Raw genomic sequence first — 17,532 nt, 5'->3', positions numbered from 1 at the left:
TTTCAGTCCATCTTTATTTGTTTTCTGAAAAATTCCTGACGTTACAGAACTAAATTGAAATGCCTTTAATACCCCACTCTTTACATTGTGACTTAAATAAAAAAAAATATAGGCAACAGGACAAACTTTTATAAAACTAAAATCTGTATCAGCAGGTTTTAACAGCGGGGGAAAAAGGAGAAACAAAAAGATGGAGTTAAAATGCTGTTTAATTAAAAAAAGTTGAGTGGATGAAGAAAAGCATGATGAAACTGAAAGTTTGCAAACTAGTTAAAACCTGAAGAAAATGAGGGAAAAAAAATATAGCTGTTTGCAGGGCTATGCAGACTGACATGAGCTAAACAGGAAGGAAGAGGTGTTGGAAGATGTTTAACTGCTTCCCATGCCACCAGCTTCTGAAGAAAGCCTAAACAAAAGAAACAGAATAGATTTAATGTAAAACCAGCAAGAACCGCACGCTTATACATTTATACAGCTACTAGAAGCACCTGCACTAATACACAGATCAGACAGCGTACAATGCCCCAAAAGACTTCAGTTGTATCACACAGGCACAGTAAGTTGTATCAGGGCTGTATTAGGTATACCTTCTTAGTAGCCATGCCAAAGTATCAAGATAGCTTCTGGACTCCAATATTAAGCCTCTTTCCCTAGTGTGTGGTAGGCACTAATAATTACTAGTGGTTTAGTGATCTGTACTTCAGTCTGCCTTGTGCAATGGAAACCGGATGTCCCTGCACCTACTTTCTAATGAGCATGTGTTATACTTCTGTTTAGATACAGCAACCAATCAAAAGAGGCAGAACTACAGGGAAGAGGTTACATATGTAGGTCTGGTTCTGACTACTGTTATCCAATATTAGAGTCACTGATTACTTCAGTAAAGTATTGTTGGTTTGGGGATTATTCCAATTGAAGTTGGGAAGGAATCCCCCCCACCCCCACCCCAAAAGATGAGGAAGAGTGGCTTCTACCTCATTGGGGAATGATGGGCTGAAATGGATTGAAGTGTGTTTTCAGCCTTACACCGTCTTCTGTTTGAGCTCCTAAATAAAGCATTACTGCAATAGCCTTCAGCATTTCAAGCAACACACATGCATTTTAGTGTGGACAGAAGTGTAGATGTCGTTCCTGGGCAAGAAAGCCCTTCCTGCAAGGAACTGTCCAGTACAGTCACTGTATACGAAGCAATTGTTAGGCTGTAGCCCTTCAGGAAGTGTATAAATGGTGTTGGTGCGATTCAGTGACTATCCCTTCCCACCTTCACATGGCAATCTTTCCTCTAAACATTCGCCATCTTTCAGCTGTGACTGCCCGGAGTAAGGGTGGATTTACACAGGACAACTTACCACTCCTGTGCTTTCACGCAGAAGTGATAACTGTACAGTGAATGAAAGCTGAGCACACCGATCTTCCAGGCACCTGCCTCAATCTGTGAGCGACTGCCTGTTCAGTGAATGAACGGCTGACTTTACACAGAGAACCGCTCAATAGTCGCTTTGTCTCAGTAAGCTGAAACAGACTGAGCGATTTCTCACCCTTAATCATAAGATCCAACAGGCTGACAACCATCACTGAAAATGGCTCGTTTGGGCAACTATCAGCCAAAAAATAGCTCAGTGTGAAGTCACTTTTATAAGCCATTCTGCACAGAATACTAACAGGCAGAAATCCACAACCACGCTGCTGGGTTTTTTTTGCCGTGGATCCACACACAAGTTATACCTAGTCAATGGGCAAAATTCATGTGTGGAATTACCAAGGCATTTCTGCACAGACCTGCAAGCAGTTCCACACAAACACTAGAAAATGCATGTGAATTTTGCCCATTAACAGGGCTAAATATACTGCATGCTCTGCAGGGATATACTGTAACAGCATGCGGATCACTGCCAGTTACCAGACGGCATCAGTTACTGTCTCGGTCATCAAGTGTAGCAGCAGTTAACCGCATGTTATAGCAGATGCCTGCAGTGTGTACAGGCCTAAAAGTAACCAAAATGCTTTACCACATAGTAAGGAGGCCCCAGGAATTGCATGCAGTCATTTCACATCCACATGGTTAAAAGGGCCACTATACAGTGTTTTTGGAATTGGCCAGATTAAATGGACTGCTGTCTGAAAGTCTTGAAAAACTGATAACCAGCCTTGGGGGCACAATAATATGAAGTGTTCACACAAGGAGTTTTACCACAAATAAGAACCTTACCAACATTTTGACTGAACACCATGTGTGAACATACTATGGAAAGATACATTAACTATTTTAGCAGCCAATGCTCATGTCCATAGCCTGCCTAAGGAGGACCTGTCTATTAGTAAATGCGTCTATCCTTTTTTGAAGACTCTGGAGCATCTTCAGTATTGCTGTGCAGTTCATCTCCGAAATCATATTAAGAAGTTGAGAAGTAGGTTATCAGTCCTTTCACCAATCTAGACAGTCTTGGGACACACACTAGCCAATTTATTCATAAGTATTCAGAAGGGACAGCAGAGGAACGGCACAACATGGAGTAATAAGAGATGCTGCAGACGGGCGGAAATTCCGCAGCGGAATTTCCCACGGAATTACCGCCCCTGGAAGCTGCCATAGGATTGCGTTAACAAACACAATCCTATGCAGACGGCCGCGATTTGGCTGCACGATATCTCGCGCGGCAAACAAAAACGCGGCATGCTTTATTTCCGTGCGGGGCTCTGCCCGGCAGCCGGCACATGAAAGCCGGGGCCGCGGGAGCAGGCGAGTGTCAGGCTGCTCTCTGCAGACGCTCGGGTCGGGTTCCGCTGCGAGAATTCTCACAGCCGGTTCCAAGCAGGCCGTCTGCAGGCGGCCTTAGAGTCATTTCTTTATGGGGAATACATTTACTTAACTCTAAAAAAAATAAATAAAAATTAAAAAAAACAGACAGGTCCCAAGCACGATGTTAACCCTACAAATTTTTTTTTTTTCTTTTTAAACCACACGTTGTGTAGCTGCAATTGCCTGAATATATATATTTTTAGTGTATAACAAGCGGACTGCTGATAAATAACTCGTACCAGAATTTAACAAACCATTGGCTGTTTTATTGAGATACAGTGAATGCTGATCAAAGCCAAACAGCTAACACTATTGGTAAGGTAAGAGATGCACAAAGAGGCAGGAAAACTACCCTTCAAAATTAGTAATTGTGAGAACCCAAATCTTGCACACCAACCACCATCTAGATGGCTTAATTTGTAGTCTAATGGGAGAATTTACAGAAGAGCCAACATAATAAAAAGACAGTCAAAATTAAAATGTTACATATACAAGTTCAGTTTCTAGGAGCGCTCAAACCACAGGCTACTCAGTAGGGAGAGAAGCGCTGCTTGTCCGATTTCACTTTAGAGTATTGCTGGGCGGCAGAGGCAGGAACAGCAGAGGATGAGGTAGAGGAGGCTGTGGACACGACATTTAGAGCCAGGAGCGGGACAGGTTTCATGTCAAGCAGATTGGAGACACAAGGGGCAGTCGAGGGATTAGGGAGGCTGGAAGGTGTTTCCGAGGAGGAGGAAGAGGATGTGGAGGCTGAGGAGGGTTCGCCACCCCCGGCCGTGGAAGCGTTCACCAGAGAGGGGGCAGCGTTGGAAGAGGAAGGGGTGGAGGGTTGAGAGATGCTGAGAAGGTCAGGGGTCGTGACGCTCTGGGAGGAGGAGGGTTTAGCAGTTTCTAGACTGAAACAGAGGAAAAAAAAGAAAAAGGGAACAAAACTAAACGGGTGGGTGGGAGAACAGGAACAAACGGAGGAGTACAGGAGGATAACAATGGAGGCTGAGAGCAAGCTAAACACTATAGTGAAACCCAGATGTTAAGCAACTAAAGGATCTTACTCGCTCGAGTTTCTAAAAAGCAAAATCAGCTGAAGAAATGCAGTTAAAGGAACACTAAGTATAACCGAATTCGTCCTTATCTAGTACAAGGCCCGAGGGGGGGGCACAACATGACAGGGAATCAAGAGCACCGTAAAGAAAATCCATGCATCAACCCACCCCTCAGGGGCTGCACTAGAGAGAACCATGTACAAGTTATCCCAAGTGTTGCTTTAAAAGTACCGCCTGTGTTCAGTGGGGGTCTGGCCACTGGGACCACTGCCAATTATGAGAATGTGGGTTCCAAGAGTCCCTGCATGAATTAAGCAGTGGCCCCTCATTCTCATGATTGATGGGGTCTTCGTTCAGAGCCCACCGATCACCTATCCTGTCGATATTAGTCCTCATGGGGGAAAAAGACAAAAACAAAAAACAAACTAGGTGTCATGCAAAATTAGTCAACCAGCCATCAGTCTAGTCTGCTGCACTTGGTGAATCAGTATTACTGATCTCAGAGATGCCCATTCACCAGGAATCAGACAGGTTAGATTTCTACAGGAAGATTTTAATCTTTACAAAATTTTAGGTGTCCTTCCTGGGCGGGTCTACCTAGGTCTAAGGCCCAATGTCCGTGGGCAGATCAGATTCCAAATGCAGGGAGCCTGCAACGGAATCCTATCCTGCCTGTGGCTGGGGATACCGCTTACCCATCCGGGTCTTCTGTTTACCCGTCCAGGCCTTCTATTTTCTTCACTGTGGATGTGTGTGGAAATGCCAGCCAGCGCACCACTGCACATGCGCAGTGGAGTTTTTCCCCTAAACTCCTGCTTTCCCGCAAAATCCACAGCCTGTCGGCAATTCAATTGCGGATGGGCTGCAGATCAGATAGCTTCCATTGACTTCAACGGAAGCCATCCATGCGGGAACCACACTAAAATGGAGCATGCTGCGATTTATTTTCCAGACCAGAAAGGCATGCAAAACAAATCTGCATGCTTTAATTTATGTGCTTCCCTATGTGCGGCTTCATTTGTGGATCATCCGCAAATCAGTTCCACCCAGGGACATTGGGCCTAAATCTTCCCAAACGATTTCTGTCCCATTAAAAATATTTAAAAAAACAAAGTGGTGTTGTCTCTTCTGCCAAATTGTTAAACCACCTTTTGGTGCTAGATTTATCTGCATTGACTGCACTGCCCTATTGTTAGGCTCCCTAGCACCAACTAACTGCACTTTAATATTAAAATTGTTTATGGAAAGCTGCCCTAAATACTGAAACTGTATTCAGCCATTTAAAAATGCTTTTAAATTTTGAGCATTTTTCATTATGGACCTAAAAATTGAAAGGGGTTATCCGATTGTAGATCGTCAAATAGGCTGTTAACATCTGATCGGTGGAGATCTGCCATCCAGTACATCCACTAATAGGTTGAAAGGGTTGTGGCGCCTACCTGAGCATTACGGTCGCTTCAATGTTTACATTAAAGTACAATCCACTCCATACATAAAGGATACTGTACTTTTAGCAGTAAATAGGATCATACTTGGATGTAAATATTGAAGCAGCTGCAGCACTCAGGAGTGCAGCAGTCCCTTCAATCAGCTTATGCATAAATGTGTGGGTAGCAGAGCCCTTATAGTTCAGATATTGATGGCCTATCTTTAAGTTGGACCATTAGTTTCTACAACCCAGCTAATCCTTTAAAGGCCTCCTGCAGAGGTCAAATCATGGCTGTCTGCCTAGGATTGCATCTAATGCAATCCCACAGCAGCGGGCACGGGCAGAAATTCTGTGGGAAATCCTGCTGCGGAATTTCCACCCGTCTGCAGGAGGCCCAAGTCAGTCCTCAATCTGCTAGGGCCGAGTACACATTTCCATTGGTCAGACACTACGTAGCCCATATACAGCCGCAAAATAAGTGATCCATTATTATGAAGTGTATGGGCATTTTGAAGCCAGGAGGAGATTTCTATACTTTCAAAAAGGCTGATCTGCCACAAAACAAGCCCAGTATGGCTGGTTTCACATCTGTGCTAGAGGCTCTAGTTTTGGAGCCTCTGGAATAGACCCAGCATGAAACCTCAGGAAAAAAAAAAAATGCACCACAGACTGCGCTATTTAGTGTGGAAAATTGGACATTATTGAAACCAAACAGACCCCATTTGATTCATCCATAGTGGATGAGCTGTTCAACAGGGATTTTTTTCCTGCTTCCAGAAGAGCAGGAAAAGGGAAGCCCTGAATAGGAATCAAGCGCTGGTGTGAACCCAGCCTAACCATGTCACTTAAAGTATTAATACGCTGGAATATTTAAAAAATAAGCTTTTTATACACTTCTAGAAATTAAGGACCCATTCACATCTATGCAAGAGGTTCCATTCGGAGCCTCAGGCAGAAAATCTCAGACATAAAATAGCACAGCATGCGCCGCTATTTTGTCTGGTAAAATGCCAGACGGACCCAATTAGAATCAATGTGGTCCATTCAGTACTGTTTGGAAATACTGGAACCAGATCATGCCAGAGCCATTGTTCAGCTCAGTTTTCTGAGCCAAAGATCAGCTGACACCAGGGTGTGAATGTGACTGGGGCTGAATATTTGATGCAAGCAGGGGGCTATTTGATTAGATTTCAATTGTAAAGATGCCATATATTCTACATATAGACTTCAGATAATAGCATTACAGAAGAAGTTTTTTACTTTCCTAGTGGCTACACTTCACATACAATACAGCTTGACCATCTATCTTTAATTGTGCATTTCTACAACAGACTTTTAAGTGCCTAGAAATCATGTTTAAGGTTCAGGGTTAGGTTTATAAGATCAGTGCAGTGCTAAAAGTAAAACGTGTCGTGCTAAAATAGTCTTACCTGACATTGATAAGGTATTGGGCCAAACTAATGCTGGCTGTTGATCCAGTAATAGTAACCTGACGATCGGTGGAACCTTCAACAGGGTTAGCGATCTTGATCTGTGCTCCAGACATCTGGCGGATCTCATTTATTTTAGCTCCCTGGCGTCCAATGATGCAGCCGATCAGCTGAAAGCACAAAAAAAAGTTTACTGTGGCAGGGCTTAATGGGAGAACATTAAAATTACAATATACCGCAATAGCAGCGTATTGCCATATATTATAGAAATTAAGGGGTTTCAAGTCCACCAAGATTAAAATCTCACACCACAAAAAGTTTAACCCCTCCCACAAACGTACAATTTATTGTAGCATTACAGAATTAAAAAACACGAATATTTATTTTTTTTTTTAAACTGGAAAATGGTTGGCAGAGGTTGTCTGACTTGTTCAATTTTGAATTCACCAGGCTGGCTCCCCATATGTCAGAACAAGTCTGCTTACACATGAGAAGCTTGGTTCGATCAAAACAAAAAAAAAAAGTCAACCACCTTTAAAAGGGTTAATGTTATAAACAAAGTATCTTGGCGCTTTAATACATACATCGTTTGGAATGGTGAGTTCATGGGAGGTTGTCTGAGCTGAAGCATCAATACCTCCTAAGATGCAAGAACAGTTAAAATTACATATGCACTGCTGACCTATTAAAAGTTTCAAAAGCAGAATTTTAAAATTTTTGCACATAAATGTTAGTGTAGTAGTTGTGTTCTCCTGCAGTGACGTTTACCCATTATAAAAACAGCTTGAAGGATAAAAAAATGGCAAATCAGAAATTTTAACTAAAATGAAACTCCAGGCAAACATTCATAATCTGTCAAGGCATTAAGGCCACCTAGTATACCAGGGCCATCAGAAATAACTGAATAGCTCTAAAATTACATGACTACACAGGGGACTTAACCAAAACAAAGCCCTCTCTCCCTTCTGAAATCACTTCAGTGTTCAGCAGCTATTGGCTGATGCTCTGCCGGCCTCTGGGATGCACTCCGCATATACCAATGCTGAAAACCTGAGCTCACTTCTCCATTGTACCCCCTACATGCACTCTGTACATTATACTAGTACTCCGGAGTGGTCTGTTCTCCTTTCAAGTAATTCATCTACTTTATGGCCCAAATGCAGGCGAAAGACTAGAAAGTTGGGTGCATCAAAATCCAATAGCTGGAGAAGGAAATGTTAGAACAAGCAGCCATCGAGTTTCCACTGGTGTTAGGGACACTGTACAAAGCAAAAAGGGAGATCTTTTAAAAAGGGACCATAAACAGCCTGGGGGTGTACAGACACGAGGTGATCCTTTAGTTCTGAAAAAAAAATTTTTTCTTTTTTTTAAAAAAACTGGCCTTATTATCCATAACCATTTTCTGTTAAGGTTTTCACACAATGGGGCACATTAAGGCGGTCAAAATAAGTATCGCCTATAAGAAAAACTGAATAGTTGCCATGAGCAAAGGTTTGTTTTTTTTAAAAACAATTTTAAAAATCTCAAGGTTTTTTTTTTACTTCAGAACACAAATTGAGGGTTACGAAGACTTCATGTTAAGCGGTGCTCCTACTGGGCGACTGATTTGAAGTGGCCTTACACTAGCGTTGTTCACCATGAACTTAAACACTTTCTGCTGTGATATTTTTCCTTCACTTGCAGACTTGATTTAACCGTTTCCTGGACTGCCTGTAACATTTATGTGGCCCATGCCTGGTAATGGAGCTAAGGCATCCATCTGGTCAGGAAGTTTGGGGTTTTTTTTGGAACAGACTTCCAATGCCTATGGATTCAGATTAGCCACATTTGCAGTAAATAGACTAATACTACAAAATAAAGAAATATTCCTTCAACTTTTCCCCTCTTTGTAACAAAATCAAATGGAGATTCCACAGGTAATACATTGGAACAACCAGGGAAGCCTGAATGGTTACTCAATGCAACAATTCTATGCAGTGTTGTGCAAGCAGAACAAGCAGCAAGACATTTGATGTAATTACTGTACTAACCAAGATGTGTTTTTACAAAGTATCAGAACATCAAATATTAACACCTTGTACAATCCATTGCAGTACAGCTTGCTGATGGAAAGCTCTACATCAGGGGTGTCCAACCTACGGCATGAGAGCCACATGCAGCCTAGGATGGTTATGAATGCGGACCAACAAAGTGGTAAAAACTTAGAGCTTTTCCACTATCAGACGTTACATGCGCCTGTGGAGACTTGGCGAGGCAGGTAAACATTCTAATTTGATTGAGGGCAGGGGTGTAACAATCATGGTTGAAGGGTGTGCAACTGGGCCTGTGCAGGCTGAATCTGGGAGGAGATGAGGCCACAGGCAGTACCTGGCTGTGAGCTTCCAATCAAAGACAGGCTCATAAAAATGAGGCAATGGACCACACTGGCAGCTTTGTGACCGACTAGTACCGAATTGAGGACGAGAAAGGGTTGGCTCTTGTGGCCATTCGACGCTGTGTTCCCCTCCCCTGGTGTGCGAAATTGGCCCCTTGCCTGCAAACTGCATGTGAGCCTGGACAAGAAGAATCAGGCACAGACTCCAGTTTGGAGCCCATATGGCCTCGCGGCGGGGGTTATTTAGACGATTTACATTTTTGGACAGTTTTCAATAAAAGAGATCTAAGAAATTCTATAATAGATATGATGTAACATAGATAGTGTACACTTTGTATATTAGTGATCACATGCACGGGACTTGCTTGACAATTTTAAGACCATTAATGGGCTGCTGCATAATAAGAATTATGAGAGGACTTTTTCTTGCTCATCTGCAGTGGCGGATCTCACAGAAATTATGTACGGACTTTGATTTTTAGTTTTCATTAGCATTTGTGTATTTCGTGTGGCCCAAGACACTCTCCATCCAATGTGACCCAGACATGCCAGAAGGTTGGAGACCCGTGATTTCCTGAAAAAAGGCCTGCAGGCTGTATTAAGTATGTCAGCCAAACACATGTACCAGCTTATCCAATGCATAGGTAACACTAGGGAAGGTGGGTGCGCATTTATCAAATATTGAGTGGATAGATGAATGCCTTTGGCTGAATGATTCAAATTAAAGGGGTTGTCCCGCGCCGAAACGGGTTTTTTTTTTTTCAACCCCCCCCCCGTTCGGCGCGAGACAACCCCGATGCAGGGACGTACAGACAGCTTACCGGAGCGCTTACCTTGATCCCCGCGCTCCGGTGACTTCTATACTTACCTGTGAAGATGGCCGCCGGGAACCTCTTGCTTCGTGGACCGCAGCTCTTCTGTGCGGTCCACTGCCGATTCCAGCCTCCTGATTGGCTGGAATCGGCACGTGACGGGGCGGAGCTACACGGAGCCGCTCTCTGGCACGAGCGGCTCCATAGAAGACTACAGAAGACCCGGACTGCGCAAGCGCGGCTAATTTGGCCATCGGAGGGCGAAAATTAGTCGGGCTCCATGGGAACGAGGACGCTAACAACGGAGCAGGTAAGTAAAAAACTTTTTATAACTTCTGTATGGCTCATAATTAATGCACAATGTATATTACAAAGTGCATTATTATGGCCATACAGAAGTGTATAGACCCACTTGCTGCCTCGGGACAACCCCTTTAATTGTTTGCAGTGTTGAAGGCGTAGTCACTTCGGTAGGGGTCACACGGAACGGAATTTCTGCGGAATTCTCACGGAATGGCCGCACCAAAAAAAATAAAAAATTTTTTAAAAAAGGTGAGACTTCCGTGGCATAAGCGCAGCTTCAAAACCCACAGCCTCTGCTCCCAAACCGTCTAGCTGTGGGTTTGGGAGCAGTTTCGCCATTCGCATTCCACTGCAGCTTTCTCTCCCTGTAGAGGAGAGACCGCTATGGAAACGAAAAAAGAATTGAGATGCTGCGGAATTGAATTCCACACTGCATGTCATTTTTTGTGTGGCTTGGCCACAGCGTGTGGACGAGTTTTGCTAAATCTGGTCCACTTTGCTGGCTAATCCCGGAATTAGGAGCCGCGGGCAGATTTGCATTGCAGACTTTCCACACAGAAATTACACTTTGTGTGAATGCAGCCTTAAGATTAGGACTGGCCACAATGTAGTTTATCAGTTACACATTGGCTTGTTCCCAAGATCAATCAAATAGACATGCCAGATTACTTCACAGACTGAAGTTGAATGGACTCTGGACAGCTCTTAGCATGCATATTACAATGTTAACAGACTAATAGAGTAGAAACTATATATTTCTTTGCTTTAGAGGATTCTTTCAGATGGATCTAGCAGAATATAAAGTTTTGTCAGACATTCCAAAGCCAGCAGTGAGCAGTGTAGCCATCAAAAACAGAAAGGGCAAGCATAGATTCCTTACCACTGAATCCGGTGTTGCCACTATGGGACATAGGGAAGTGAGATTGCTGCATTGCCAGTTGGTGTAACTTGGTCAGCTAAGGAAGAAAAATAAAGCAGTTCTACATAGGTGCATTGCAAGGCACTTTATTATTAGATGGCTGTTATACGTGAACAATGTGCATAGCATCGTTTCCAGGTGAGATAGGTAAGACAGACGAGTATTAGGAATTGTAACAAACACTTGAGAACAGTGCAGATCTGTCCTGAGCAGAAGCGGTGCACTCCTAAAAGACGCATATGGCCGAGGCACACCATTCGCCTTAGTAAAAGGAACATAGCAGAAGAAAGCAAAGAGGAACAGTTTAGTGTGAAACAGAAGACAACCACGACCCTTGAGAGAAAGATAAAAAGCAAAAGCACACTTACATCAGGCTGAGGAATGGCATACTGTCCTTGAATGGTGTAGGCCTATAAAAAGGAGTAAAAGTCCTATTAAACCCTTGTGACAGCCAGAAAGACCAGAAAGTGTGGAGGCAAGTGATAGCCAAGCAAGACTACAGCTGGGAAACCAAAACGGAGATAAGCAAGATACAACTGAAAGCAGTGATGGAGCTAGAACAGCCCACCTTTAGCGTGACATAAGAAGCCCCAAACCAGAAGACATTCTTATCACAACTTCTGATGCACACAGTTTCTCAAGCACTGGTTATCAAATATCAGTGGAGAAGTGACAGACTAAGCACAGGCATACGCCAAGCAGATTCAGTCACCACTGCTAGTCTGTTTTAGCCATACATTGTTTTTATGAGGTAAGCAGGTTGCACAGTTATGCGACAGTCATTAACGGATGACCAAATATATAGCTGCAAACCACCATAGTGGAGACAAGGAAGCCATATATTAATGCTAGATATGATGCAAATCCTTTATTTGCAAAAAAAATTGTGAAGCCAATAGAACGCTTTGGCGGATTTAGTTTAGAGTTGGTCTGACAATTTAGTGTCCGGCCATCTTAAGTGTAGAGTGCAGCAAGAAGCTGCAGTCATACATGCAGTTTGCGCCAAAGCCAAGCATGAATTCTATGAGGAAAGGGAAATATAAGAGGACTTCTAGTCAGATTCACTTCTGACTTTAGCCCAAAGAAAAACCCTGATGTGTATCCAGCTTAAATCTGATGCATCTTGCATCTACTCCCTATTGTAACATGCACATTTGGCAAAGACAAATGCTCATATTGAGTGGGAAATCAGGACTGATAAGCGTGAGCCATCTAATGTAAACTGCCGCCTTTAGCAACCGTGTCAAGTTCTAATCTTCATGAGACAACAGATGAGACTGCACATGATCTGTGATAAAGGCATGGGCCCAGAAAAGTCTATTTCACTGTTTAACTTACTGCTGCAAATAAGTTTTCAATCTACATTAAAAAAAGGCCTGAGGGTAAACTGGTGACATCAGGAAAGGGGTAGATATAAAGTGATAAAATATCAGGACCTACCCCATGGAGATCCACAGCATCTAGGGAGACTCCCCCTGTGTGGGACCTCCGCCCCTCCCACAGGTCAGTCTCACATGCGTGCCCTCCGGCCTGGCGCGACACCTGTTGAACAAAGCGAAAATGGGATTCAGTCATCTCTGATAAAAGTCACAGCCTCAGTCCTCAGACTTGATAACCCAACCACTACACCCAAGGCCGCTTCACACAAATTTAATACGGGTTCACTTTTTAACACCCATATCATGGACAAGTCTTTCAGCTCAACTGCAAGTCCACCAAGAACACACAGCATCATAGGTCTATCATGCTGCGAGTTTGGGTCAGTAGACCCGCAGTCTGGCTGAGACACGTGTCCACATGGGTGTTAATAAAAACCAAAATAGCACCCATATTACGCTTGTGAGAAAGCAGCCTAAACATGAGCAAGTTGGTTTATGGATCCAAAATGAGGCCACAGTTTTATGTTCTTCCTTCCACTCATACTAATACATGTCACTGAAGTACAATGAACTGCAGGCACTTGTAAAGACTGCCCATGCTTCAAGTACATTCCACATTACAAATATACCAAGTTACTTTATGCTATGACTCTGTAAAATAAAAGAAAGTTATTCCACTAACAGATTACAGTATCAAAACCATAACAAGACTGAGTTGGTCTTAAGGCCCAATCTGATGTAGACCTATAGTAAGAGGGCCATTACAGTTACCTCTTACTGCCTACACTAAACATTGAGCTACATGGGGACCGGAGCAGTAAGGAAAAAAAAACTGTTTATTCTCATAAGTCCACAATACACTAAATTACAAAACTCTGATCCTACAAAAATGGATTGCAAGTGCCTCAAGGTAGTATTTCAGCATATTAATGTATTGGATATCTTGCAACATGCATGGAGATTTTGACCAATGTTGACCATTTGCCATCAACTAGATTTGTCTTAATCATTTTTACTCTACCAAGCAGACAATATACTAAAGTCGTCATTTTGGATCCATAGTTACAGCCCAGAGTGGGGGGAAAAAAAATAAATAAATGAAGACTTATCAGGCAGGCACTTCTATCAGAGACACTTACACTTTGTTCAAAAAGGTGATGCATCAGCTTGGCACGCGCAAAGACTTATACTGACTACCTAATGTCAGAGCCTTAAACGTCAAGCTCAAATCCTGTGAACCAAATGTAGTTTACCATATGTATAGACAAGAGTAGCTAGGTGTGCTTCAGTTTATACAGTTATAGAAGATATTCCAAATTTAGTTAGCAGATTCATCCACTGAAGCTTTTTCTCAAAGATTAAAACTACTTTGCTTCCATGACTAGTAAGTAATTCCATGGTGGCTTAAACTCCAAATTGGAATAGTACATGTCAGTGTGTTTAAAATGAATCCAGAGAGACCGTCAGCTACTTTGAGTCCTATAAGCTAAGCTTAGGGGTTCAAATCAGCTGGCATGCCGAGTCTGGGGTGTAAGTTTTATTATTTCCTTCCCTGCCAGCTCTCAAACCTGGTGCTGCAAAGCATTCTGCATGCCATACACTCCACTGCAAGCAGGTGGTTTTGACAGCCGACACTGAGGGAGTAGCAAGGAAGGCAAGTATAAAAACTTACATCTCCAGACTGTTATATCAGCTACTTTGAGTCCATAAGCTTAGCTTTTGGCTCAAAGCAGCTGAGCGATTCCCTTTAAAGAAAATATCTGTACCTTTTAATGTGTAAAATCTGTGCAGACTTACGCACATTAGGCTTTAAAAAAAAAGTTTATGCATTATTTGTGTAGTCCTTAACATTACTTGCACGTATAAATCCGATCTGCTAACAAAACAAATGAAACGGCTTTTGATTATAAAATTGGAGCAGTGGATATTAAGCCCAATGTTCAGATCCACACAGTATGGATTCATAATCTCACTGCTTATATCCGGCTGAGGAAAATATACACGTTTGCCTCCCTAATGTGGGATGAGGTAGTCTGCCTAAGCCACATTGCTTCTGAGAGAATAAGGCTCCTTCAGGAGGCAAGTACATGAGCTTTAAAATGTCATTTTGCAACCGCTCAAAAGATTGTTAGATGCAAACCATAAAGTGTAATGTATGCACAGGCAGCAAGAGCCTTTTGGTTGTGTATAAACTGAAGACTGCAATAAGTCCGCTCTAGAACAATTTCTAATCTGTTTTCTTCACCGAGGGATTCATAAGAAATAGCATTTGTCGCAGATCATGTGCAAGCCTACTATTGGGGACAAAACAGTTAATATAAAAAGCATAAAATGAAAGCGAAAGGCTTAATACGTTTGTAGTCATTTACCTGACCACCAGCAAATATCACAGGAGAACTGGAGGGCTTAGGCCGGTATGGGATGGTCACACCCTTCGGCGGAGACTAAAAGTTATAACAGATTAGAATACACATTTAGTTTCGATTCAAATCAGTTTAGAAGGCAAAACAAAACCAGAGCCTACCTCAAAAGTGAACTGTGTGGATAAGACCTTATGCCACTATCCGTTTTAGAAAATCAAAATGCCCAGAGAATTCAGAGTTACCAGATTGGATCCCCATTCAGGAATATTAGTCAGCATGGACACAGACAAGTGTCGCTCTGAAGGAAGTAGTGCATCAGTTTATTAATTTGAATGTTTGAACAATAAGTCTGGTCCACACATGTAGCTTTTAATGCAGTCTTTGGCATCAGTACCGCATTTTTTGCTCTATAAGCGGGGCAGGGGTAGTCACTGTGTCCTATAAGGCAAAGGCGACGAAATTCATCACAGATCGAGAGTTTAACGTACGACCGCTCCAGATGTACCATCAGTTAGCAGTCCCACTGCCGCTGACACGACTGCTGCTGCTCCCCCGCTTCCACCCTTCCTCCTGCTGCACACAAGCACGCCACTGACACGGAGCTCCAGTTTTTCAGACCTCTGCTGCTTATTCTGCTCCGTCAAGCGGTAATATCCCCTGCGCTGTCCCTGGGTGACTTCAAAATTTTACCTCCCCATCCCTATTTTTCCCCCCTCTAAAACAGATGTGCATCCTATTTAGCGAAAGAAAAAAAAAAAAAAAAAAAAAAAAGATACGGTACATCTAAAGGAAATTTACAAGAGGACTTTGTATCCACTCCAATATTTGGCTTCAAAAACCACTATCGCGAATCTAGCCTCGAGCTTCATTTTATTTACTCTGGAGCATCAGGACTTGTTACGGGAATAGGGCAATAATATATATAAAAAAAATTTTAAAAAAACTCCAACTTACTGCAACATTAACTAAAACAAACACATCCAGGATTTGTGCAGTGCTCAAAAACCACGTTCACTCACCTCTAGCATTACCACACATATCTGCTTGACGCACTCTATGATGGACTGAGGAATACCAGCGATAGTGATAGCACGCTCTGTGGAGTTAGGCAGCATATCTCCTGCAACTTGAACCTGAGCCCCTGTACTCTACAACAGGAAAAAATAAAAATGACATGAAGTACATTTCCAGTAAAAGTGGGTCTGCCAGCTGAATGTGCAGCCTATGCAAGCAGATTGTGCCCTTGAGTCTGCTACATTTTCATTGAAAACTGTGGTTAATATGAGCAATCGGCTGTATTCATGAAGGACGTGCTTCCCACCATTCTGCAGTAAGTATGTGTACACAGCAGCCCGTCAGTCATGTTGAGGTGTTGGGAGCTCGCCCCTCATGTATACTAAAGACTGATGAGACCTCCATATCTCATAGCTTTTAGCCAAAATGCCATTTTTTCTTTTTACAATTTGGCCGTTAATAGGAGTATGGACCTGTAGTTTTAACATAGGGCAGCATATTCCCAACTAATCAGGATAAAAAGATATAAGAGCAGGATGCCAGAAACCATTATATTCTGATTATATGAAGCAATGCGGAACTCACCTCTCTGATTTCCTTTATTTTACAGCCTCCTTTTCCAATTAAGGATCCACACTGGCTTGCAGGAACTACCAGACGCAGGGTAACTGGTGGTTTGCTGGATGCAGTACTGTTAGTCATGGAGCTGCTGATATCCTAGGCAAAATTGTTAGTGCAAATCAGTTTAAAAGTCTCTTCCAGAAAACATCTACTAAGAAAAGCTGTTCTAAGAGGCTCCGTGTCCAGGTCTCCCCCAATCTTACCTCTTCCAGTTTATCAATAATCATTGAAAACGCTTTGAAGATGGCATTTGTTGGACCTGCTAAGGTGATAATACGTTCAGGGCAGTTTCCTTCTGAGATGTTTATTCGTGCCCCACTCTAACAAATCAAAAAAGACAGCATTTAGAAGATTTAGAGCAAGGCTGAAATAAATGTAACTGAGCAAGCAGAATGTAAAAGTGGAGACATGCAAGTTTTATATTAACATTAGTATTCCAATTCAGTCAGAATGCTTCCCTTTGTCAAAGCACTCCTAAGGCATTCTGCCCAATGATTATTGTATGGCTGATCATTGCCAGAGTTCTCCTCTTCATCAGGTGTATAGACACAGCTAACAAACCTCTGCCAGTCACTAGCGTGTGCCACATGGCAACCAAAACTTCAAGTTACACTCGATTACTAGTCAAGTCTAGCTCAGAGCACCACTGTACAACGCCATATCCATATATAACACACTAAGACAATTCACAGTACAGAGCAGGAGCTACTGAGTTCTCAGCACTTACATGCTTCACTACAAAGCTGATGCTATACTATGTGCCCTACCCTAGCAACTCTTGCACAGCACACTGGCAAGTGTGGCAGGAAGCGCAACTTCTATAGTCTGACACGACTCCCGTACAGCATATCACTGACTGCACCTACCAGTACATCTGCAAAACTATGCAGATAAGGCACTTCTTGCTGTTTGGCTATGCATGTTTGCATATCATGACATCAGCTTCTCACAGCTTTCCTGTGAAATCTTTGCCAATTCTTCATAGGCAACAGCCTCCGGTTCACTAATCTTGAGTTTGCATGCTGCAACCGCCTTCTTCCCAAAG

The 17,532-nt window shown here is 42.8% G+C and overlaps 1 protein-coding gene across 6 annotated transcripts in view; it reads right to left on the bottom strand.

Annotated features, from left to right (window-relative positions):
• The window catches only part of PCBP2 (poly(rC) binding protein 2), a 31,576-nt gene continuing 14,044 nt past the window's right edge, over positions 1 to 17,532 (bottom strand). The window contains exons 4-13 of one of the 6 annotated variants that reach the window (XM_066584253.1): positions 16,691 to 16,807; positions 16,452 to 16,583; positions 15,872 to 16,000; positions 14,859 to 14,933; positions 12,551 to 12,652; positions 11,479 to 11,520; positions 11,072 to 11,147; positions 7,287 to 7,342; positions 6,703 to 6,872; positions 1 to 406 (exon numbers count right to left, since the gene is read on the bottom strand). In XM_066584253.1, the coding sequence (XP_066440350.1) occupies positions 370 to 406; positions 6,703 to 6,872; positions 7,287 to 7,342; positions 11,072 to 11,147; positions 11,479 to 11,520; positions 12,551 to 12,652; positions 14,859 to 14,933; positions 15,872 to 16,000; positions 16,452 to 16,583; positions 16,691 to 16,807 (936 nt within the window). In that variant the 3' untranslated portion in view covers positions 1 to 369. Of the gene's footprint in view, positions 407 to 3,044; positions 3,697 to 6,702; positions 6,873 to 7,286; positions 7,343 to 11,071; positions 11,148 to 11,478; positions 11,521 to 12,550; positions 12,653 to 14,858; positions 14,934 to 15,871; positions 16,001 to 16,451; positions 16,584 to 16,690; positions 16,808 to 17,532 lie in introns of those variants that run through there. The other 5 variants (XM_066584249.1, XM_066584254.1, XM_066584250.1 and 2 more) reach the window with 5 other exon arrangements.

Source organism: Eleutherodactylus coqui, chromosome 1 (genome assembly GCF_035609145.1).
Source record: "Eleutherodactylus coqui strain aEleCoq1 chromosome 1, aEleCoq1.hap1, whole genome shotgun sequence".
In the NCBI taxonomy this organism is placed as follows: domain Eukaryota; kingdom Metazoa; phylum Chordata; class Amphibia; order Anura; family Eleutherodactylidae; genus Eleutherodactylus; species Eleutherodactylus coqui.
The sequence above is the reverse complement of the archived record's forward strand: the minus strand, read 5'-3'. Positions and strand labels throughout refer to the sequence as shown.